At 36.9% G+C, this 25,064-nt stretch overlaps 1 protein-coding gene across 6 annotated transcripts in view; it reads left to right on the top strand.

Annotated features, from left to right (window-relative positions):
• Positions 1-25,064, top strand: part of TTC7B (tetratricopeptide repeat domain 7B) — a 343,031-nt gene that overhangs the window by 105,456 nt on the left and 212,511 nt on the right. For all 6 annotated transcript variants that reach the window (XM_069085991.1, XM_069085993.1, XM_069085990.1 and 3 more), the window contains one exon: positions 18,785-18,863. In XM_069085991.1, the coding sequence (XP_068942092.1) occupies positions 18,785-18,863 (79 nt within the window). The remainder of the gene's footprint in view (positions 1-18,784; positions 18,864-25,064) is intronic.

Below are 25,064 nucleotides of genomic sequence, written 5' to 3'. Positions count from 1 at the left end.
CCCTCAATTTAAAAGAAAAAAAAATTACTCAGTTTTATTTTATTTTCAGTTCTGAATCCTCTGCCTTCCTTCATCTCTCCTCCACTGTTGAGAAGGCAGGACATATAAAACTCATTACATATATGAAGACATGGAAAAAAATTCTGCACCGGCTAAATTGTGTATGTATGTATGGGTGTGTGTGTGTGTGTGTGTGTGTGTGTGTGTAAACAAGAAAAAGAAAAGAAGAGGAAAAAAAGGAAACAACATCATTTTGTCCTCTAGGTCCATCAGTATTTATCTGGAGATGTGTAGCATTTTTCTTTTCTTTTTTAAACTTTTCAATATTGGATGCTCTCCTTTCCTTTCCTCCTCCCTCATTGTTGAGAAGACAAGAAATATGATACCCATTATACATATGAAATCATGCAAAACATATTTCCACATATTTCCATATTTCATTTTCTGAAAATAAAAATAAAGAGAAAAAATATGCTTTAATCTGTGCTCAGTCTACCACTCCACTCTGTGTGGAGGTGGATGGCTTTTCTCTTCATGAGTCGTCAGAATTGTAGATTCACTGTACTGATCAGTTGCTAAGTCTTTTATTGTTGATTATCTTGACAGTATTACTGTTACTGTGAAAAACAATTGTCTGATTCTGCTCACTTTGCTTTGAATTAGTTAATATAACTATTCCAGGTTTTTCTGAAACCATCCCTTCATTATTTCTTACAATGCAATAGTGTTCCATCTTATTTATATACCATAACTTGTCCAGCCCCATTCTTCAGTTGATGAAAATCCCCTCAGTTTCCAGTTCTTTGCTACCACAAAAAGAACTGTTATAAAAATGTCTGTAATATGTGCCCTTTTCTTTAAAAAAAAAAAAAAAGTCTTTTTGGGGTATAGACCTAGAAGTCCTAGGTCAATGGATATGCACATTTTTATAGCCCTTTGTGCACAGTTCCCAATCAGTTGTTCTCCAGAATGGTTAGACTATTTCCCTGCCTCTACCAGCAGTGTAAGGGTGTGCCTATTTTCCCATATCCCCTCTAGCATTTGTTATTTTACTTTTCTATCATCTTAGCCAAGTTGATGGGTATGTAAAAGTACCTCAGAGTTGTTTTAATGTACATTTCTCTAATTATTTAGAGTATTTTTTCATTTGACTATTGATAACTTTGATTCCTTTCTCTGAAAACTGCCTATTTATCTCCTTTGACCATTTATCAATTAGTGAATATCTCTTATTTTTACAAATTTGGCTCAGTTCTCTATGTATTTGAGAAATGAGACTTTTATTAAAGAAACTGGACCTAAATTTACCCCCAATTTCCTGCTTTTCCTTCTGATTTTTGCTGCATTGGTTTCGTTGGTGCAGAATCTTTTAAATTTAATGTAATCAAAATGATCCATTTTACATAGTGTGAACCTTTCTCTTGTTTGGCCATGAATTCTTCCCCATCCATGAATTTGACAGGTAAATTCTTCCATGCTCCCCTGATTTGCTTATGACTTTACCTTTTACGTCTAAATCACATGCCCATTTTGAGCTTATCTTTATACAATGTGAGATGTTGGATTTATGTCTTGTTTCTGCCAGACTACTTTACAGTTTTCCCAGTAGTTTCTGTTAAATAATGAGTTTTTGCTATAATAGGTAAGATCTTTGGGTTTCTCAAATACTAGGTTACTGTGCTCATTTGCTTCTGTATATTGCATACCTAATTTATTCACACTGATCAACTACTCTATTTCTTTTTCAATACTAAGTTGTTTTGATGATTACCACTTTGTAGTATACTTTGAAATCTGGTAATAGTTCTCCTTCCTTCACATTTTTTTCATTGTTCCCCTTTAAATTCTTGACCTTATGTTTATGCAGATGAATTCTCTCCCCCCCCCCAGCTCTATAAAGTAATTCTTTGGTAGTTTGATTGGTATGATGCTGAATAAATAATTAATTTAGGATGTATTGTCATTTTTATTCTGTTGGCTTGTACTCCTGAGCAATTAGTATTTCTCCGATTATTTATATATACTTTTTTGTGTGAAGATAGTTCCTCTATGTGTCTTGTCAAGTTTCTTGAACTTGTTGCTTGCTCCTTAGACAGGGCCCTTCTTACCTCTCGAGCTTTTCTTGGCTTTGGAACTGTGACCAAGTGCTGTATAATAGCTGCCAGATGGCACCTGTTTCTGCATCCTAGGGCTAGTACAGGGGTTCCCTGCCATCTCTTTTTGCCCACGTGTTCAGTCCTCTCATGGTCTGTAGGCTGCTTTCCCCTCTATTTGAAGCCCTTCCACTTAGCTGCCCCTTTAGCCCTTCTGTGCTGTGCTTGCACTCCTAATTGATCTCTACCCCAGTGTTCACAGCCTTCTCAGTGTGTCTTCCTAAGTTGCCCTGGACCTTAAAAACAACTCACTGTGACTTTTTCTTGACTTTCCCAATCAGAATTCAGTCTGGCATATTGTAGAGGTAATTATGGAGGAACTAAGGCAAAATTTCTGCCTCTCATTCCACTGTCTTGACTCTTCCTCCTCTTAAAAAAAACTTGTATATAAAGAGTATCATTTCATCTCTATAACGATATTATAAGTTCCTCAAGATCAGGGATTGTTCTCTGCCCCTTTCCGTTCTCTTGTTTCAGGTCTTTGCAACAGCTTTGGGACTTGGGAGCTTTCACAGAAGAGGTAGCACCTCTTACTATCATAAGCAACAGGCCTTTAGTAGGAGTGTAAAAGGTCTGTTTATTCTTATTGCTGTGTGTTGTGCATATCTTTTCGTGTTAACATAAATGAATGCTATATTTTATGTAGACCTTTTTATTGTGTTTATCCATATAATCAGTTAGGCATCATGCTGTAGTGGGTCATGCACCAGCTTTGAAAGTCAGAAAGAGATAGGTTCAAGTTCTACATTTGACAAATACTAGCTAGTGACAGCTGTGTGACTTTGGCCAAGTAGTTTAAACTCTTAGTGCCTCCAGCAAACTCTCTTAAGACTATTATAAATTGTAGATGAATTGCTGATTTGCAGCCAGGGAGGTAATATTCATCCCAAGAGTTCCCAACTGATGAAATTACTGGTCCATGCCATTGCTCTAATAATTTGATTTTGCTATGAGCATGACTGATCATATTTGCAGCTTTCTTAATTTTAGACCATCTTTGCATTGTAAGTAAAATTCATCCTAATCTTAATGAATGATTTTTTGAATATACTGCTGTATCCTCTGAGAGTGGCCTATTTAGATGATCTTTTTCTGATTTTGATAATCTGAGTATTTTGTATTTGTGCAAATATTTATCAATTCCATTTGTTTTCATGATTAATGATATTTAATTCAGTATAGTAGTTTCTGATAATATACTTTATTCCCCATTCCTTGTGAATTTCCCCCTTTCATTTTTGATTGGCTGATTTGCAATTTCTCTCTCTCTCTCTCTCTCTCTCTCTGCTCTGTCTCCCTCTCTCCTCCTTCTCTTCCATTCCCCTCTTCTCTTTCTGCCATCTTCCCCTTTCCCTTCCTCTCTTCCCTCCCTCTCTGTTTTATTGTTTCTCTCCCCTGTTCTCAGCTTTTTGAAATAAATCCTTCTCTAAAAACTGCTTTAGCTGTGTTTCACAAATTTTGACACGTTATTTCTGGCATAATTATGTGTGTGTGCGTGTGTGTAGAAAATCTGTGGATCTATCTGCGTCTTTATTGTTTGAATGATTTGTTTGTTTGACTCATTCATTATCTAGGTTAACATTATTGAGATACCATTTAAATTTTTATCTTTTGTTCATATTTTCTTTATTGTTTAGAATTTTTGTGGCGTTAGTCTTTGAAAAGGACATGCTTAATAACATTTCTTACCTTCTCATTTTGTTTGAGTTCTTTTTTTTATAAATATGCCCTGGATTGCTAAAAAATAATATTCTCCTTAAAGTATTGTCAAAGTTCAATCTCGTCAAGTTTTTTTTTTTAACTCTGTTAATATCCTCAATTTCTTCCTTGTGTTTCTTTTTATCACATCCCTGTTAAAAAAAAAAAAAGAAATCAGGACTAGTTTTCTACTCTTTGTATTGCTTATAATAATCTAATCTTAGTTTGATTCCACTATCTAGTACTTCAGGGTAGGGAGAGGGACTAGACTTGTGGTTTATTAGTGTGGGGAACTTCCAGATAAGGAAACTCCCTTCTATCTCTATACATCTTAAGAGAGTGGCAATGAGTGATGAGAGGTTAAACGACTTGCCCTGGGTCACACAGTCAATATATGTTAGAAGTAGAAATTGAACCTGGATCTTCTTGGCTCTGAGTCTAGCCTGACATATAGTAAGTACTTAATAAATGCTCGTTCATTTACTTAGAGTCTCTTCCTTTTCCACTTATGGTTCAGACAAAATTACTAGGCTTTGTGTTGTTGCTGTTTTTCTTTTGTAATCCTGTATGATTTGTTTTCCTTGAGGGCTTTCCCTCTCTTAACCTCCTCCTCCTCCAGTTCAGACTCTTTCATTCCCCTTTGCTATGCTAGTACAGTCTCCTGTTTGGTTTAATCTGTTGCTGCTATAATCTTTTATATTTTTAGCTTCACTTGCCCAGAACAGTTAAAAGTGTTATTCATAAGATTCCTTCTGTATCTTGTGGACATCTTTGCTTGAGGGGTTGCCCTAATTTCACAAACTACTGAATTCCTACCTCCCTCTCATGTTTCTTCTCTAGCTCAATAGTTCTTAAACTGTTTGCTCTCAAAACCCCTCCATACTCCGAAAAATTATTGAGGACTCATCAGAGGACTTTTGTTTATGTGGGTTATATCTATCAGTATTTACCATAATAGAAATTAAAATGTCTTAGTATTATTATGAAAATAGTTTTGGTTTCAAGGACCCCTCTACTTATAAGAGTCTCAAGAACCCCCAGGAGTTTGCTAGACCACACTTTGAGAACCATTGCTCTAGGATAGTGCTTTTTGAATCTGTAACTTCAGAGTCTTAGATAAGATGGAATTCCCAAATGTTAGTAGTTGTGTCTCTCCATTTTAGTATGTAAACATTTCTGAACTTTTCAAACTCAGTTACCTTTCTAAAATTTCTTTTGTCCACTAGGTTTTCATTTAAAAAACATTTTACCTTTGTTTTCTTCAGAAGTAGCTTAGAAGTTATCAGTTCTGATAAAAATCCACTTTTCCCTCTATGGTGTTATATACAACTTTACAACATAAATTATCTTTGGATTCAAGTCATTTTTCTTTTTTCTTGGTATGTTGTATTCCAATTCTTCCTTTCTTTTCTTGTTGATGGTGAGTAGTACTGAATAATTTTTAATTCTCACCAAATTCTTTAATATGTGATTTGTTTCTTCCTGATTCTAGAAATAGTTACTCTTTTGTATGAGTATTCTGAAGTTTAGCAGTCATATTTCCTGGTGAATTAAATGTGGGTTTCTTCTGTGATATCATTATATGGATTTTTAAGCTGTACTTAATTCTCTGTTTTTAGTCTATCTGGGAAATTTTCTTTTATGATTTCCTGAAATATGGTATTCAGGCTTTTGTTTTGTCATCTTTTTCTAGGAAGCTAGTACTTCTTAGCTTATTTCTCTAAATCTTGTCTCCTAGGTCAATTAAAAAAATCCCTCACATAGTTTCATGTTGTTATCTTTCGTCTTGACTTTAATAATAATCATTATATTATTGAATTTTTCAGTTCTGCATCTTTTTTTCAGAGTAGCTTTGGTTTTAGTAAAGTTTTCTATTTTTTTTACCAATAGTTCTTGTTTTAAGTTTTGCTTTAAGTACTCTAATTTCAGGGCTTGTCTCCTTTTATTCTTTCATTAGCCTTTCCAGCCATTTTCAGACTTTGTATAATCATTCCATTCCCTTATCTAAGGTTTTAGTTGTAATTATTTAAGAATTTTCTTGATTATGAATTATTGTCCTGATATTCTCTTAACACATAGTATTTCTAAAATTATAAAAGGAAATTTTCTTTGTTCATTTATTCTGACTACTGATTTTTCCATGGAGTTTACTTTTATTTCCCTTTTTTTAGTTATTTGGTGTATTTCAAGGTGATAAGAGCAAGTTGGGTTTATATATAGCTTCTCACTTAGCTGTCTTGCCAGAAGTCCTTCTGAAAACTATTTTAGAAATCCTTTGGTGATTTAACATCTTTTTATATCTTCATATATGGATTAATCTCGTAATTTTGTGTATCCCTTAGTGCAGGGGTTGGCAAACTGTAGCCTATAAGTCAAATCTGGCTTATTGCCTTTTTTTTGTATGGCCCAGTTAAACACAAATTTTACATTTTAAAATAAAGTTTTATTGTATTTAAAAATTAAAAATCATTCCATACAACAAAAAAGGCAGTAGGTCAGATTTGACACTTGACTGTAGTTTGCCAATCCTTACCTTAGTGAATGGATCATAAAATCAGAGAAATTTTAAAGTCTATTAAAAAGCACCCAAAACACACAACCTCCATGTAAGTGAGTGTGCCAGATAATATTTTCTTGGATTTTTTGCTTATTTGACTTCATATACCTTTAAGAAGTAATTTTAATCTTCATTGCTATCTCTACCAGAAGTTAATTTAAAATTGTTTAAAAGGAAACATGTTTACTAGGTGAAAAAAAGAGAGCTCTGTACCCAGTGTTGTGGAAAGAGCCTCAAGATTGGGATTCTGTAGACCTGAGTTTTAGTCAAGGGTCTACTGCTAACTAGATGTGTATCCTTGGACAAATCATTCTCTGCGCCTTAATTTCCCAGTTTATAAATTTAGGGTTAGATGATGTGATCCCTAAGGTCTTTTTCTGCCCTTAAACTTCTATGAATTTTAAGTTTCTGATTTTATCCCCTTTAGTCTATCCAGCTTATCATTTAATAATGGGGCATTCCCGGTGTTCTTCCACCAGAGGGCCTCAGTCCTGCATGGAAGAAACCATCCCTGTGAATGAGAGGGGAGTTTGATTTCTCCATTGATAGTTTGCCTGCCAAGAAAGCTGTCTTTAAAAAAAAATAATTAATAAGCAGGAAGCCTGTTTATTTGTGTCACCTAGTCCATTCTTCGTTTGCCACCCTCCTCCCCTTCTATCCCACAACCAGGATCAAACCAGGATTCAGAAGAAGCTTATCTGTGATGGACCTAGAAATTATTTTAGTAACCTTGCTGGCATTATATTTTCAAGTATTAAGTATAAGTAAGGCATCATAGTATAATAAAATGAATACTGTTAATTAGGAAACTTGAGTTCTAGACCTAGTCCATCCACTAGTAACTTGGTGCCATTGGTAAAAAATCACTTCTGCTTTTCATTTTAGCTACCTCTTTAGGAATGGGGTTAGACAAGATGGATTAAAGATCCTATAAATAATCCATTATCTTGAAGGGGCTTAAGGTTATAGAATACTACCTACACTTTTATGTTATCCTTCTCTTCTGGAATTATGCTGAAGAATTTTGTCTAACTTAATCTGAAAAGACAGTATTATATAAACTTAAGACTGATTTCATTGGTACAGGGAATTTAACCTATGTTTACCATTAGTTAGGCCAGATGATCTCTAAAGTCTCTCTACTTCTTTCTAAAATTCTGTTTTTCTTGCTGTCTGATAAGGCCATTTTTTGAAAAGGTGCTTATTGTGTGTAAAAATGATGAACATTTTACAGCCTAGGATAGCTGGCATTATTTATTGATAAAAGCAAATTTTCAAGTCTTTAAAATTAGGGAAATCATGGATTCTCAGAATTGGAAGGAACCAATGGGGCCATCAGATTCATCCTTATTGAAACATCAATTTCCTCTATAGTATCCCAAGCTAAGTGGTCTATCTGTCCTCTGCCAGAAGACCTTTTGTGAGTTATTGAGGTGGAATTTACCACCCTTTAACTTCTAGACATTTTGTCCTTGGTTTGTTGTCATGGACAAAAAACAGCTCTATTCCTTTTCCTTTATACTTTTCACTTGTTTAAAGGTGGTAATCATAGGGTTAGAGCTGAAGGGACTTTAAGGGGACATTGAGGCTGTCTCCTCATTTTAAAGATAAAGAAACTGAGACCCTAGAGAGAGCAAATGATTTGACCAGGATCACACAGGTACTAAAGAGCAGAGTTGGAATTTGGACCTTGATCTTCTGATTCCTAATCCAGTGTTCTTTCCACTGTACAATACTGCCTCATGGTCACACTGTCTTCTCTTCTACAGATTATACATCTTCATTTCCTTCAATTTCAGTAGATACTTACTATGGCATAATTTCTTTTTTTTTTTTTATTAAAATGGTAAGTTTATTTCAGGGAGAAACTTTGAATGATTACAAACCCTACACAATTTTCTTTTTTTTAATTTTTTAATTCTTTAATTTATTAATTTGTTTGTTTCCTTTTAGTTTACAGGATTCAATTCCACAATTCCTTGAATTTCACATTTTTTTCCCCCTCCCTCCCCTCCCCCCCATGGCGTCTTATAATCAAGTATAGGATCTGTAGATACTTTCACATTATACAATGGTCAGGTTATAAGGATGGATTGTACCAGCTGGGATGAAAAATGGTATAGAGGACATAAAATCAAATAAGAGAACGAAAAAGATCAGGTATTTTGCTTCTACCTAGATATAAATTTAGTTCTTTCTAGTTCTTTCTCTGGATGCACGTTTTTCTCTCCATCATGTGTCTTTTGGGATTGACTTATATCCCTGCATTGTTGAGAAGAGTCCAGTCTATCAAAGTTGGTCATCACACATACGTTGTGTCTGTAATTGTGTACAAATTCCTTGTGGTTCTACTCTTCTCACTCAGCATCAGTTCTTTTAAGCCTCTCCAGGTAAATATGAAGACCGCCTGCTCCCCGTTTCTTACAGCGCAATAATATTCCATAACATGCATATACCACAACTTGTTCAGTCATTCCCCAATTGATGGACACTCCCTTAATTTCCAATTCTTTGCCACAACAAAAAGAGCTGCTATAAACATTTTTGTACATATGGGTCTTTCTCCCATTTGTATGATCTCTTTGGGATATAACCCTAGGAGTGGTATTGCTGGATCAAAGGGTATGAAAGTATTTATAGCCCTTTGGGCATAGTTCTAGATTGCTCTCCAGAAAGGCTGGATCAGTTCACAGCTCCACCAACAATGCATTAGTGTTCCAGTTTGCCCACATCCTCTCCAGCATGTGTCATTTTCCTGTTTTGTCATCTTAGCCAATCTGACTGGTGAGATGTGGTACCTCAGAGTTGTTTTGATTTGCATTTCTCTAATCAATAGTGAATTAGAGCATTTCTTCATGTGCTTATAGATAGCTTTAATTTCTTTCTCTGAAAACTGCCTGTTCATATCCTTTGACCATTTATCAATTGGGGAATGACTTGTATTCTTATAAATTTGACTCAGTTCTCTGTATATTTTAGAGATGAGTCCTTTGTCAGAGACATAGGTTGTAAAGATTCTTTCCCAATTTCCCACCTCCCTCTTAATCTTGGTTACATTGGCTTTATTTGTACAGAAACTTTTCAATTTCATGTAGTCAAAATTATCCATTTTACATTTTATAATGTTCTCTAATTCCTGTTTCGTCATAAAGTCATTCCCTCTCCACAAGTTTGATAGGTAAACTATTCCTTGTTTTAGCAGACTGCTTACAGTATCAGCCTTTATACCTAGATCATGAACCCATTTAGACTTGATTTTGGTATATGGTGTTAGATAATGGTCTATGTCCAGTTTCTGCCATACTATATTCCAGTTTTCCCAGCAGTTTTTGTCAAATAGTGAGTTCTTATCCCAAAAACCAGGGTCTGGGGGTTTATCAAACAATACATTACTGTAGGCGTTGACTTCTGAATCTAGTGTGCCTAATCTATTCCATTGATCCACTCCTCTATTCCTAAGCCAGTATCAAGTAGTTTTGGTGACTGCTGCTTTATAGTACAGATTGAAATCTGGTAAAGCTAGTCCACCTTCCCTAGCATTTTTTTTTCCATTAATTCCCTTGATATTCTGGACCGTTTATTCTTCCAGGTGAATTTTGTTACTATTTTTTCTAACTCTATAAAGTAGTTTTTTGGTAAATTAATTGGTATGGCACTAAATATATAATTTAATTTAGGTAAAATTGTCATTTTTATTATATTAGCTTGACCCAGTGTGATAGTAATGGCAATTAAAGATTCCCCTGTATTGGCTTGGTTTTCAAATTGATTGTATTTAAACCCAGAGTTTGTTAATCCCACCTGTGGGATGGGCTTGTTGATGTGAAAAGAAAGTCCTGAAGTGGGAGGAGCTGGTGACGTAGATTTGGAGAGACAAGAGAGAGGCGGAAGTTCTTTTTGGAAGCAGCACCTCGTGGAGAGAGAGAGACTAAGAGATTGCTGGTGGCCGCTTTGAATTGCCCTGGACTTTTGAGACCTGCCCCCTGAGCTGCCAAGGACTGAGGAGACATGGCTGTTTTGCTGGTACTTTGTCTGTCTGTTTTGATGTTATTTTGCCAGATTTGTCCACTGGTGAAAGACTGTCCTGTTGAAGAAGTCCTGGAACCTGGCATTTGGTTAAGAAGGCCTAAGACTGTCCTGCAGACAGAGAGTGAATACTGTCCACTGGTGAGGGACGGTACTGAGAGTGAATACTGTCCACTGGTGAGGGACAGTGCTGTTGTTGCAGGGGTCTGGAGACTGTCCGGCAGACAGAATGAATACTGTCCACTGGTGAAGGACAGTGCTGTTGTTGCAGGGGTCTGGGAGCCTTTCTGTTGGTTCAGAAGCCCTGAAGAAGGATTTTCTTGTTGTATGTTTACAGAAATCCTGGGAGAGGGCTTTGCTAATGTGTTCAGGGGTTCTAGGACTGTTCTACAGACAGAGGATAAATTCATGAAGGGACTGGCAATGTATCTTATGGCCTTGCTAAGCCTTGTCTCTCCAGGAACTAAGATTGCTGAGAACTTGCCTCGTGTCAAGATGAAGAAAAGACCTCCATTTGGGTATTAAGTGCTGTGTTTAAACTTGATGTAACTCTGGGGTAGATTCAATTGTGATCCAGGGGTGGGGAACTTTTGACCTTTTTGTGTTCTATGGTTGAGCAAATGAATGTATTTTACTTATGTTTGGAAGCTAATCTCCATTTGAGAAGAGGGGCTTTGTGGTGGACTTAATTAAGGTATAGCCTAGGGGTGGAGAAGTATTTGGAACAGAGACTTTGTAATTGATTGAATGATTGGAAAGTCCTGGGGTGGGGTAGGCCTTGGAGATGATTTAATCACACTTAGTAAATGCTGTATTTTGAATGATGTCATGTTTTGATCTCCTCTGTTCTGGGTTTGTTACTGAATAAAATAGAGAGCACCTATGCTGGTATTTTGAACCTGGGAAGTTGCCTTTCCTTGGTATTACATTACACCCAGCCATGAGCAATTGATATTTTTCCAATTAGTTAGATCTGACTTTATTTGTGTGAAAAGTGTTTTGTAGTTATGATCATACAGGTCCTGGGTTTGTTTTGGCAGGTAGATTCCCAAATATTTTATAATGTCTACAGTAACTTTAAATGGGATTTCTCTTTCTACTTCTTGCTGTTGAATTTCATTGGAAATATATAGGAATGCCGAGGATTTATGTGGGTTTATTTTATATCCTGCAACTTTGCCAAATTTATTTATTGTCTCAAGCAGTTTTTTACTTGATTCTCTAGGATTCTCTAAGTATATCATCATATCATCTGCGAAGAGTGATAGCTTGGTCTCTTCTTTACCTAACTTGATTCCTTTGATTTCTTTTTCTTCTCTAATTGCTACTGCTAACATTTCTAGTACCAGATTGAATAAGAGGGTTGTGGACACCCTTGTTTCACCCCTGATCTTATAGGAAATGCTTCCAGTTTCTCCCTATTACATATGATACTTGCTGATGGCTTTAAATGGATGCTACCTATTATTTTAAGGAAGGCTCCATTTATTCCTATACTTTCTAATGTTTTTAATAGGAATGGATGTTGTATTTTGTCAAAAGCCTTTTCTGCATCTATTGAGATGATCATGTGGTTTCTGCTAGTTTTATTGTTGATATGATCAATTATACTGATGGTTTTCCTAATATTAAACCATCCTTGTATTCCTGGAATAAATCCTACCTGATCAAAGTGTATTATTTTTGAGATAAGTTGCTGTAGTCTTTTGGCTAGTATTTTATTTAGAATTTTTGCATCTATATTCATGAGGGAGATTGGTCTATAATTTTCTTTCTCTGTTTTATCTCTTCCTGATTTAGGTATCAGTACCATATTTGTGTCATAAAAAGAATTTGGTAGGACTCCTTCTTCACTAATTTTCCCAAATAATTTGTAGAGTATTGGAATCAATTGTTCTTTAAATGTTTGATAGAATTCACTAGTGAATCCATCTGGCCCTGGAGATTTTTTCCTAGGGAGGTGACTGATAGCTTGTTCAATTTCTTTTTCTGAGATGGGATTATTTAAGTCATTTACTTCCTCTTCAGTTAATCTGGGCAACTTGTATGTTTCTAAATATTCATCCATTTCCCTAAGATTGTCAAATTTATGTGCATACAATTGGGAAAAATAATTCCTAATTATTGTTTTGATTTCCTCTTCATTGGAGGTAGATTCACCCTTTTCATTTTTGATACTCATAATTTGGTTTTCTTCTTTCTTTTTTTTTTTTATCATATTGACTAAGGGTCTATCAATTTTGTTGGTTTTTTCATAAAACCAGCTCTTGGTTTTATTTATTAGTTCAATAGTTTTCTTAATTTCGATTTTATTAATCTCTCCTTTAGTCTTCAATATTTCTAGTTTAGTATTTAATTGGGGATTTTGAATTTGTTCTTTTTCTAGGTTTTTTAATTCCATGCCCAATTCGTTGAGCTCCCTTTTCTCTAATTTAATCACGTATGTACTCAGGGATATAAAACTTCCCCTAAGAACTGCCTTTAATGCATCCCACAGATTTTGGTATGTTGTCTCATTATTATCATTCTCTTGAATGAAATTACTGATTGTTTCTATAATTTCTTGTTTGACCCACTCATTCTTTAGGATCAAATTGTTTAATTTCCAGTTAGTTTTTAGTCTGTCTTTCCCTGGCCCTTTATTGCATATAATTTTTATTGCATCATGATCTGATAAAGATGCGTTTAATATTTCTGCCTTACTGCATAGAATTGTGAGGTTTTTATGTCCTAGACCATGGTCAATTTTTGAATATGTGCCATGAACCGCTGAGAAGAAAGTATATTCCTTTTTATCCCCATCCAGTTTTCTCCAGAGATCTATCATACCTATCCTCTCTAAAATCCTGTTCACCTCCTTAACTTCTTTCTTGTTTATTTTGAGGTTGGATTTATCAAGTTCAGATAGGGGGAGATTAAGGTCTCCCACTAGTATAGTTTTGCTATCTATTTCTTCCTCTAATTCCTTTACCTTCACCTCTAGGAATTTGGATGCTACTTGGTGCATATATGTTAAGTAGTGATATTGCTTCATTCTTGATGGTGCCTTTTAACAGGATTTAGTTTCCTTCCTTATCTCTTTTAATTAGGTCAATTTTTGCATTTGCTTTATCTGAGATAAGGATTGCTACCCCTGCTTTTTTCACTTTAGCTGAGGCATGATATATTTTACTCCAACCTTTTACCTTTACCTTGTGTGTATCCCTCTGTTTCAAATGTGTTTCTTGTAAACAGCATATTGTAGGATTATGATTTCTAATCCATTCTGCTATCTGTCTCCGTAGGAGAGTTCATTCCATTCACATTTACAGTTATGATTGTTATCTGTTTCTTTCCCCTCATCCTATTCCTGCCCCTGTTAATGTTCGTATTTTCCCTCCCTTCTCCCTTCCCCCCCTTAATAGTTTTCCTTTTGACCACCACCTCCCTCAGTGTTCCCTTTTCGGCCCCCCTCCTTTTCCCTCCCCTTTTCCTCTTACTACTTCCCTCCCTACAAACCACTCCCACCCCCCTTTTGTAACCCTTTCCCCCTCCTACTACCTGTAGGATATTGTTATACTTAATGAGGTATGCTATTTTTTCTTCGCATCAAAAATCACAGGAATAGATCTCATGCAAAGCTCCTCTCCCTCCCCTCTTTCCCTCTAAAATGATGTGTGTTCTCCTTGTTTACCTTTCTAAGTCACTGTTGCTTCTCGTAATTGGAGGTTGAATTTTCCATTGAGTTCTGGCTTTTTTATTAAGAAGGTCTGGAACTCTGTTATATCATTGAATGACCATCTCTTTGCCTGGAAGAATATGCTCAGTCTCGCTGGGTGTGCGATCCTTGGTTGTAATCCAAGCTGTTTTGCCTTCCTGAAAATAGTATTCCACTGCCTCCGATCTTTCAGTGTGGAGGCTGACAAATCCTGTGCAATCCTCACTTTGGACCCTCGATATTTGAATTGTTTCTTTCTGGCCGCTTGAAGTATTTTCTGGAGTTTGGCCATAACATTTCGAGGATTTTTCAGTTTGGGATCTCTTACAGCAGGTGTCTGGTGGATTCTGTCGATTTCTATTTTCCCCTTAGGTTCTAGTATCTCAGGGCAGTTTTCCTTAACGAGCTCTTGGAGAATGTTGTCCAGGCTCATTTTTTCATCATAATTTTCTGGTAGGCCTATGATTCTCAGATTATCTCTCCTGGATCTGTTTTCCAGGTCAGTTATTTTTTCTTTGAGGTATTTTACCTCTTTTTCTAATTTTTCATTTTTGTTGTTTTGCTTGGCTAATTCTTGGTTCCTCATAGAGTTATTTGTTTCCATTTGTTTAATTCTGGTTTTTAGCAAATCATTTTCCTTGGTTAATTTTTGAAGCTCCTTTTCCATATCATACACTTTTCTTTTTAGAGAGATGTTTTCCTCATTATAATGTTTTTTGAATTCTGCTATTTTCATTTTGAGAGAATGATTCATTTTGTCTTCTATCTCTCTCATTTTGCTTTCAAAGTTCCTTTTGATCTCATCTAGGAGAGCCTTCTGTGCTTGGGATCCATTCCCCGTTGAAGTCTCAGCTATGGGTGTGGAGTCCACATTGTCTCCCTCTGAGGTTGGTTCCTCCCTCTGAGGATAGTAGGACTCCAGAGTCTTTGTCTTTGTAGTCTGCTTTCTACCCATTTTGAGGCAGTGTTCTAGCCACGCCCTTCCTCTAGGATCCCAAGCCTTTACTGTAGAGGGTTTTGCCCTGGGGCAAGAGTTACTATATTTTCAGGGTTAGAGGTGGGGGGTTTGGAGAAAGTGGGGTTCACTCTGTCATCCTTGTCTTTGGAGGTCCTGAAAGGGGCTTTTTTTTTTTTTAAGATTTCTGGGCTATGAAGTGGTAGCCACAGGAGTGTTTGCTGTCCAGTATAGGGGCCCCTGTATTTGCTTCTTACCTTGCTCTTTCCAGTCCCAGCCCTTTGATGATAGGCCTGGTAGTGGACCTTGTGGTTGGTGGGAAGACTTGCCCTCCGAGTTGATCAGGCCCCTTCCAGGCCTGCATCCACCAGCCGCGCCACGCCTTCCCGCACAGGCCGCTACGCCTTCCCGGCCTGCACCTGCCGCGCCACTGCCGCCGCCGCCACGTCACCGCCGTGCGCCTTCCCAGCCTCGAACCTCTCACTCTGTCCTTTGTGTCTATGTGTTGATAAATCTGGAAATGGCCCCAGTTGCTGCTGATCTGGAGTCCCTCTGGCAGGTGGCTGGTCAGGCCTGCCCTGGGGCTAAAACCTCGGTGTGGTCCCAGAGCGCTGCGCTGGCTGATTCCTGTCCTCAGCGGGAGGTTAGCTTCTCTGTGTCATTATGTGGGTTCTGCAGCTCCAAGGTGTGTTTAGAGTCCCCTTTTTACATGGATTGGGGAGGGTGGAAGCTGGAGCCGAGAGAAGGTCTTGCTTCTACTCCGCCATCTTGGCTCCGCCCCCTCCACAATTTTCTAAAGACAATGCAGTTCATTCTCCACTTCATGTTAAATTCTGAGTCTAGCTCACTGTCCATACATAGTGTTTGTTCAAAATATGTAGACTGATAGGCCAACTCTATGGGCTGTCCATGCAACAAAATAGTAGTATAAACAATAGGTTGTCACTTAGTCTGTATAATTATACTTGCTGGTGTCTTAATGTCACTCCACCCAGAATCTAAGGAGAACGATGATTTTCTTGCCTGGGGGAAAATATTTTCAAGGGAACCAAGGATCTCTGCATTTCTGTGTCCTAACCCTCCTCCCAAGTGGTCCCTTAGTCTCTCAACTCTTCTTGATTGTCTTCCTCTTCTTTCTGGTAGGGGCAGCAGCAACCTCAAGGAGTGTAAGAACCGGAGGCTTCCCTGGCCAGCTCCCCAGCCTGGCAGGATTGACACCAGTTGTCACTATGGCATAATTTCAAGTCACCTCTCTTATTTCTGTAATTCTCCTTTGGTCATACTTCAGTTTGTTAAATCTCCTAAAATTAATGACTATCATAATATTCCAAAGGTGGTCTGACTGGGTCAGAATAGAGTGGTACTGTGATCTCCTTTATTCTGGCTAGTTTTCCTCTGGGCCTCAGTTTCTCCATTTGTAAAATTGAAGAATTGAATTAAATTAGAACTAAGACTACTTTTAACTTTGACATTTTATACTTGGACATTTGATGAATTACAAGATGGTCATCTTGGGGAAATCTTACATGTGAATTTCTGATTATAGTACTGTAACTAAATCTCAGGTACTTTAGGCTGCCTATAGAGGTTATGTATGTAATTGGGGGGTAAATTTGAACTAAACCTGTCTAATTCCAACTCTTTTGTCCTTTTGTTTCTGCTGAAGATCCTACTTCATTTCTAGTAAAGCAGTTTTGCAAAACACCCATCTTTTCCAACATGAGATTTGCATTCATTTTATTGCCTTGTTAGCACCCTCTTTTAACAAACTCACTTCTTATTGTGATTTCTTCTTTTGACCTTTGTAGTTTGCTAGACACTAACCATTATCTTGTACCAAATATGCTTGTTTCCCTACATATGCCATCATGAAAACCAAATGAAAAAGAAGTCAGAAGTGAATAGTATAATAAAAAGAGTGTCCCAGGCTTTCACTGCCTGATTTCCTGTTAGTTCTTTTTTCTCCTTGGATTTCCTTTAGATCTGCTCAGGGTCTATATTTATTTTTATGCTACTTTGAAGGTTTTGATCCAGTGTCATATGTGGATGAGAAAGGAATGAGAATGTTTTTGTACTCATGATGATCAAGGGTTGTTTTTAAAGTTGTTATACTGTACATCCTCTGAAAAAGATAGGAGTCTGAGATGTCATAGTTCCACATATCAATGTCAATAACTTGCATTCAGGTGAAATTTAATATCTTCATTTGGTTTCAGGTATCATGTGGACAGAGGCCAAAAATACATAGGGCATTTGCCATGAATGTCAGAGGTTTAGATATTAGGATTTGACCTACTTTGTGGTTAATTGAAAAGAATTCTGTCCTTATGAGTAGCTTCAGATTACAACATATACTGTGGCTATATTCACTGCAAAGGAAAGACCCAGAAAATGATATGAGTTGAAATGACCCTTCTTAGAGTTTTAGGAAAAGGAGAACAAGTCAGTCTTGGTTATAGTTGTTAAGTTGTTTATTATGATATAATGTTTCAAGAAAAATATCCATTTTGTCTTTTAACAAAAGGATTCCCTTGAAGTTGTTTACATAGAGTTTGTATTTCTTTTGAAATGGGATTTGTACTTCTCTCAATCATTGTGCCCTTGTTTATTATACTAGATCTTGAAAAAAAGACCTTTGAACCAGTTATTCAATCAACAAGCATTTCTTATTCACCAAAGTCTACAGAAGACAAAAGGGAAATAATACCTGACTTCAGGAAATTTACTTTCTGAGGGATTAGACAACATGCACATATATAGATATACACAAAGCAAGATGAAAGATGTAGGGGGAAGCACTGGCCACTCTGTATGTGTGTGGTGGGGGAGTGAGGAGGAAGGACTTTAAAAAAAAAGACCCCTTGCAGAAGGTGAAATTTGAGCAGAGTCTTTAAGGAAATAGGAATTACAAAAGGTGGAGAAGCAGAGCATTCTAGCCACCTGGGACAGCTAGTACAAAGGCAGATATGGATGGGAGATGGAGAATCTTGTGTTCAACCAGGCTGGTGGTTTTTGGGCATAGAGTGTGGAGGAGAGGGATCTGTAAGAAGTCTGCAATAGCAGTAGGCGCTCAGGTTGTGAAGAGCTTTAAGCCAGGCAGAAGAATTTAGATTTGATTCTGTGTAAAATCATGTCATTGCGCTTTGCTAAGATGTTTGCTCTGAAGGGCAATGCTCTTGATGAAGTGGGGGAGCCCTGACTTTTTATGCGTCTCAGACTGTTTTTATGCTGCCATAGATCTACTATTGAATCTTCTGCCCACCTATTTTATCTATAATCTTGTGTTCTTTTTGGCTCATCTGTCCACTTAGTAACACTTAAGGAGGGAGGCAGGTGTAAGTAACTTCCAGTAGAACTACAGGAAAAATGTTGTACCTTCGAAAGGTAAGTATGGAGACATCCTGGGGAACCTTATATAACTGCCTCACTTAGCACTGGTTTTCAGGTTTTGATTTAATCCTGCAGATTTCATTTGGTTATCTGCACTGAAGTTTCAAAACATGAGACTGTGCCAGCCTAGATCATTATTTTCAGTGGGAACATTTTAATAAAAATGAATAGTTTGCACAGGAAAACTCTTTGCTTAGACTTTGGTTAACAGCTTTTACTTAGGCAAATTGTGTTTAAATGTGAATCTATAATTGTTTAATAATAATACACACCAGATGGAAACCCTATCAAATTCTGTGTGCATACAGGAACTTGACAAGAGGAGTCGGTAGATTTAGAGAGATTCTAAGAGCTGTTGAAACAAGAACCACACAAAATCTGCGAATGGTAAGTTTGGCTTATTGACTGTTAAAAATCAGTAGAGTTTAGATATAAAGTATGTATCATATACTTTGTTATGACATAGATTTGCATGTATCCTGTAATAAATTCAGGTTTATAGCAACTAGACTCAGTGAAAACCTAATATAAGAGAGTTTGCTTGTAGGGTCAGTTTTAATTCTCTCCTGAGGCATCAGTATATTTAAAGGGGTTCTAATGTGTATGAATTTATTCAACAAACATTAAATGCCTGTTATGTTTGGAACACTGAGATAACAAACATTACTTATGATGTGGGCCCCAGAAGAGATAGAGTTTAGACAAAACACTTGCCTTTTACCCTCATGGAATTTATACTTCAATAGTCTGCAACTCTGTGTGTGTGCGTGTGTATATACGCATGTATACACATATTATACATGTATACATTTACAGTTCATTAGTCTGTGAATACTGCATATGTGTACAGTATTTATAATATTTACATAATACTTAAACAGTCAGAAAGTGTGTGTGTGTATAGACAGACAGAAATAACATACATGGGATATTCATACATTCTTAGACCATAAATTTATATAAATGTGTGTATGCAGTTTTCACAGACTATTGAACTATAGGAGTGTATCATTTTGTGTGTATTTGTGTGTGTGACCAAATGGGAGTGATCAAATTTAGCATCAGCATGTTGACTGTGGAAGAACACCATGAAGTTTTACTAATTTGTTTGTTTTTATAATTAGTGGCACAGAAACATGAATGTAGCTGTTTAAAATAAGATGTTGCTTGGCTCACCTATACATTCGTTTATCCTCTCTTACTTTTTTAAGCCCTTAGTTTCCTCTCTGGTATAAAAAGGAAAAAAAAAGTGAATGAGAATTCTCTAGCTTTGTCTTCCCAGCAGCTCCTGGTCTGTAGTGGCTTCTGTTCCCCAAAGGCTGTACCAGTGATAATAGCTCATAACAAGACTTAAACCAATATGAGTAGATTGAAATGTCTGGCTTTTCCTCTCACCGTCTGGGACATCTTCTACCTTCTTCACAGATCTGTCATGAATCCTTTAACTATATAGCACAAGAGTGTTAGGTGAGGAGGCATCACGCAGAAGTTCTCAGGATGAAGTGGGTTTCAGAGGGAGCTTGTAGAATTTCATTGCCTAGAGAGTCTTAGCAATGGGTCAGATGACCTTTGGTGCTCATTGTAGCCCTGACTGGAAGGCTGGGGAAGAACAGAGATGAGCCTAAATGTGCTTCTCTCTAGGAAAGGCTCATATCACTTTGCACTTCTTTTTCACTTTTGCACCCTGCTGTATTACTACATTTGTGGACTGTATTTGGCGTAAACAGATTTGATCCAGTGACTGCTTTTCCATTTCCATTTTAAAGTCACTTTACTGGTCTGGGCTTCACACTTTCTAAATATGAAATCACTATCTAGATGTGAAGTAGCATCAGCATCCTCACAGTTATTAGCAGCAGTAGAGAAATCAATACAACCATATTTCTACTACCTACTTCACAAGAATTTTGTGAGGATCAAATGAGGCAATGCATATAAAATACTTTGTTGTAAACTCTGTGAGGGCAGGGACCTTGTCTTATCCCTCTTTCTGTTCCTCTTAACATGTAATGCAGTGACTTGCGCACAGCAGCCATTTAATAAATGTTTGTTTCATTGAGCTTTCATGCTACATAGTAAATACTTGCTTCATAACAGTTATATATTTGTTAAATTCTGATAGAACACTTCAGTTAGGAAGGATTCTTTGGAAATAAATAGAAAAAACAGGACATATGTGGGTAAACATTTTTACTATATGTTCTTTTTCTCGTAAATTTATTTTCCCCAATATATTCCATAAAATTTCTCACTTGTTCAGTGTGTAAGGGCCTTCAGAGATTTCCATTTATTATTAAAATGGAAAATGTTTTCATAGCTTTTTAAAAAGGATAATGAAAACCCAGGTTTTCAGAATTGATTAAATGTGGAACATAATCATGACCACGTGTAATAATTATTATTTCATTAGGGAAAATGAATTCCAATTTTCAACTTGGAGGATAAACACTGAGTCCTACCAAGGATATTTTCTGGCTACCAAATTTCAAACCTAGTTACTGGCAGATGTTTTCCGTTCCAGTCTAAAGGACTTAATGTTTCTATTTTCTTCTCAGCTTCATTTGCTACCTTGAGGGTTTGATAGGAAATAGTTTAGCTTGGAAGTAATCAAATAATGAGAGGAAATTGTTTGATCATTTTAGTTGAGGAGAGAGACTTTTGAAGGACCAACACAGAAAAGCTAGGTTTATTCAGAACCTCTTTTTTAATAGCAGACCAAAGTTAGATATGACTTGGTTAATGTTAAATAGCCTTTAATCATTGTTTGTTAGAAATCCACAATTCTGCTTTAGATGTGACTAGATCCCAGTGTTTATCTTATTGTTAATTTACTTTAATTGACCTTCATTAAATTGTTCTTGCCTCTGATCCTGTATTTACTCGTATTTTGACTGATCTAAGACATTGGGCAGGTCCTTGGACTCTCGAGTAGACATTAGGCCATAATTGAACATCAGCTATGACTTTTTATTATGTTGCTGTATTACTATGTAATAATACTATGCTATTTTTAAGATGAATTAGCTAATATCTACAAAATTGAGTCTTCATATACTTTCCTTTGGGTAGGAGGGTGCCAGAGTAAACGCTCCTTTAGAAAAAAATTTGCTTCTTTTTCAGGTATCAACTTGGGACTGACCTTACCTTTTAAAATCCTTTTCTAGGTTATGTATGTTGTTCAGTTGTTTTTCAGTCACGTCTGACTCTTCATGACCCCATTTGGAGTTTTCTTGGCAGATACTGGAGTGGGTTGCCATTTTCTTCTCCAGGTCATTTTTTACAGATGAGGAAACTGAGGCAAACAGAGTTAAGTGACTTGTCCAGTTGTTACACAACTAGTAAATGTCAGAGGTCAGATTTCAATTCAGGAAGATGAGTTTTCCTGACTTCCAACGACACTGTATCCACTGTGCCACTTAGCTTTCTGTAGTGCCAATGCAATATTTACAGCACCTATGATCATGATAAAGACCATGACTATAAATATCACATGACACTTGATCACAAAATATGACAAACTCTCCATATAGAGGACAGAACCAAAGCATTTATTTAGACACCAAAAAACTGAATCCCAAAACCAGTAAGCCAGTTCCATCATAGTAGCAAAGAAGTTAATAAAACCATAACAACACAGAGAGCCACAGCATCCTTTAACCTTCCCACAAACCAATATATGATCAATATTTACTCATGAGCCTCTCTATCTCCTTGCCTGAGCTCCTTTCTCTCCCACCATCTCTCTAGCTCTGGCTTCCAGCTTCCTGTGGCTCTGCTCTGCCCTTCAGCAAACTCCTCTCCCCATAGGTTCCATGTGATTACATTCGGCCTATTAGGGGGCAGAGTTAATTTTCAAAGCAGGGGCAAGGAAGATTTTCAAATTCCCATTCCTCTTACACTGCCCCAGGTTATGTATAGGTGTCATAGAAGTGTTCTGAACTCAGAATTGGAAAACCTGAGTTTAAGATCTGTTTCTGTCACAAGCTTTATGGTATAGTCATTAAACCAGATAAACCTGAATTTTCTCAGCTCTAAAATGTTGATCATCACCCTTGTATTACCTTATTCATAGGGTTGTTAGGTTCAACTGAGATCATTACTGTGCAGTATTTAGAGTACTTTAGAACTATGGAACATGTAATAAATACATGGCTCTTCTACATTTTTTACGTTGTACTTATTTGTGGTGAACCTTAGGGACATTGAATGTTAGAAAGGAAAGGATCTCAGACATAGGGCTCTTCTGGGGGTTCTGAAATGGACTTTGGATCAGTAAAATATCTTGGCGGTCTCCCAGTAACCTCTGTCCTCTTCACGGTGTCAGGGTGTCAGTTTTCAGCAGCTCTGGGACAGGGACCCAGAACTGGGGAGAAAAGAAGGTGGAGATAAGAGGAGTAGAATCAAAGAAAAAGAGAAATTCATAGGACTCAGTTTTATTAAGCTCATCCATGGGTTTAAAGAAGTCGAGGTGTTGAGAGGAAAGCTTTTGTGGACTAGTGAAAATTTTGCCTGAGGCTGGTGTATGGGTCTACAGACTAGCATTTGGGAAATAACTGATTGATTCAGTCCAACCCATTATTTAATAGATAAGGGAACTGAGTCCCAAAGAGAAACTAACTGGTCAGTTACTGGCAGAATGGAGGCTGGAAGCCTAGTTTCCTGGCTCTTATTCTGATTTTCCCTTTATTGGAAACTACAGCTTAAAGGTGGCGCCAGGTCTAAAAAGATGAGCAAGCGCCAGCTCCTGGAGCTCTCCCTTTCTTTGTTCTTTATTGAGGCAAGCATCATGAGGACTAGTAGGCTCCCTGGGGCTGGGCAGAGTGTGGTGAGGGGATAGTCTGTTTAGTGGGAGATGAGGAAAACACATCAGGTAGACGTTCTGAGAACCCTCGAAATCTCCCTGTACCTATTGGGTACAGCATGTGGAAGATTTTTTTTTCCTCTTAGTATTTATTCTTTGGTTAGTGGGAGGAGGTTATCCTCTGCTGGCCTTAGCTTCCAGGGGAAGTCATTAGTTTATATGACTGAAATGGGATTAGAATGGAGCTGTAATAGAAGGTTTAAGGAAAATAGTGTGGGAACTGTTTAGTTTCTCAAAATTGCATTTGTATCATATCTTTGCAAAGACCTCTGTAGGGGCTAGCAAGTATGCATTTACTTGCAAAATTTCATAGATACTTAAAAGCCATTGGGACTTACTCAGAAATGATAGGAGAAACTTTGTCATTGCCTAGTGGTTATCAGAAACCACTAAGCTGGTGATTTGGTTGCATTTAAGTTTCCATGTGGTATTTTAAAAGATTTCAAATTGATGGAAACCTAGAGATAATCCTTTTTTAGGATGTTTTTATTATTAGAAAACTCATTTGCATAGAAAATCAGCCTCTCGTATGGGCTAGAGAGAAATGAAATTCTGGCTTTTAGAGAGTGTTCTATCTTAGTGTCTTGGTCATATAGTAGTAGTGGCTTAGTATGTATTTGGTAAATGAGCAAAAACTTTTTAAAAATTTTCATTTCAGAACTTTAGGTGGGAGGGATATAGTTAAAAATGAAGGTGACATAAAACCTAAAGGTATTCATAAAAGGATTATTTAAAAAATAGTCATACAGTCCAGTAGTTATACTGTGACCCTTATAGCTTGAGAAGGTAGAACAGCTTAAAAGGTTGGCTTTGTGAGTAGCATTTGAATTGTGAAGGAAAATTGATCTTATCAACATAGATCCCCAAAACAAATTCAAGCAGGACAGAAATTAGAAGTCACTGTAAAATTGCTGTCTTGATTGTTGCATACAGACTTTGTTCCTTTGTTAGTCTTAGGTTGAAAAAAAAGTGTCTTAGGTTAGCTGTCTGTGTAGCTCCATTGCCCAGTGTTTTTAATGATAAAATTTTTTACCCCTCTCTAATTATTATGTCATTAAAAAAATGTGATGGTAAAGTAAACTAAATTAAATTAAATTCAGCAAGCTTTTGTTGAATGCCTTCAAGAATAATGATGCCTATAGTGTCAAAAGAACCATAGGAAGCAGAGTTAGGGATCCATCAGCTTAACTGTCTGTCACAGAATCCCAGGTGCTCAGAGTTGGACAGGATCTCAGGCAATTTAACTTAAACTTTAATGACAGAAAATCCCTTCTGCAACATCTCAGGAAGCAGTCAGCCACCCTTTACTTGAGAACTATTGTTTTTCACAGGCAGCTTATTCCACTTTTGGATACTTTTAATTATTAAGAAATTTTTTCCTTACATTGAGTTGAAATCTGCCTCCCTACAATTTCTCATCATTGTCCTGGTTTCACCCTCTGGAACCATGGAGAACAAATCTATGTAACTTGTTCTGTTTAGTCATTTCCCATCTAACCTTTCAGATACTTGAAAGTAGCTCTTTCACATCATCCCTGAGTTTGCTATCATGACAATCCCTCTAAAATCTTCTCTTCTTCAGGCAAAACATGTTAACTTTTCCCTTGGAGACGTCAGTTTCCTCATCTGTAAAGTAACGAAGGCCTTGAACTAGACGGTCTCCAAAATCCTTTTCAGTTCAAACATTCTGTGATTGTGTGAACTTTGGGTGGAAAAGGACATATACA

The sequence above is a fragment of the Petaurus breviceps genome, unplaced genomic scaffold, assembly GCF_028583685.1.
Source record: "Petaurus breviceps papuanus isolate PSGF00001 unplaced genomic scaffold, PetGlider_PUasm1.0 177, whole genome shotgun sequence".
NCBI lineage: Eukaryota > Metazoa > Chordata > Mammalia > Diprotodontia > Petauridae > Petaurus > Petaurus breviceps.
Note: the sequence above shows the minus strand (reverse complement) of the source record. Positions and strands in the feature narration are given on the sequence as shown.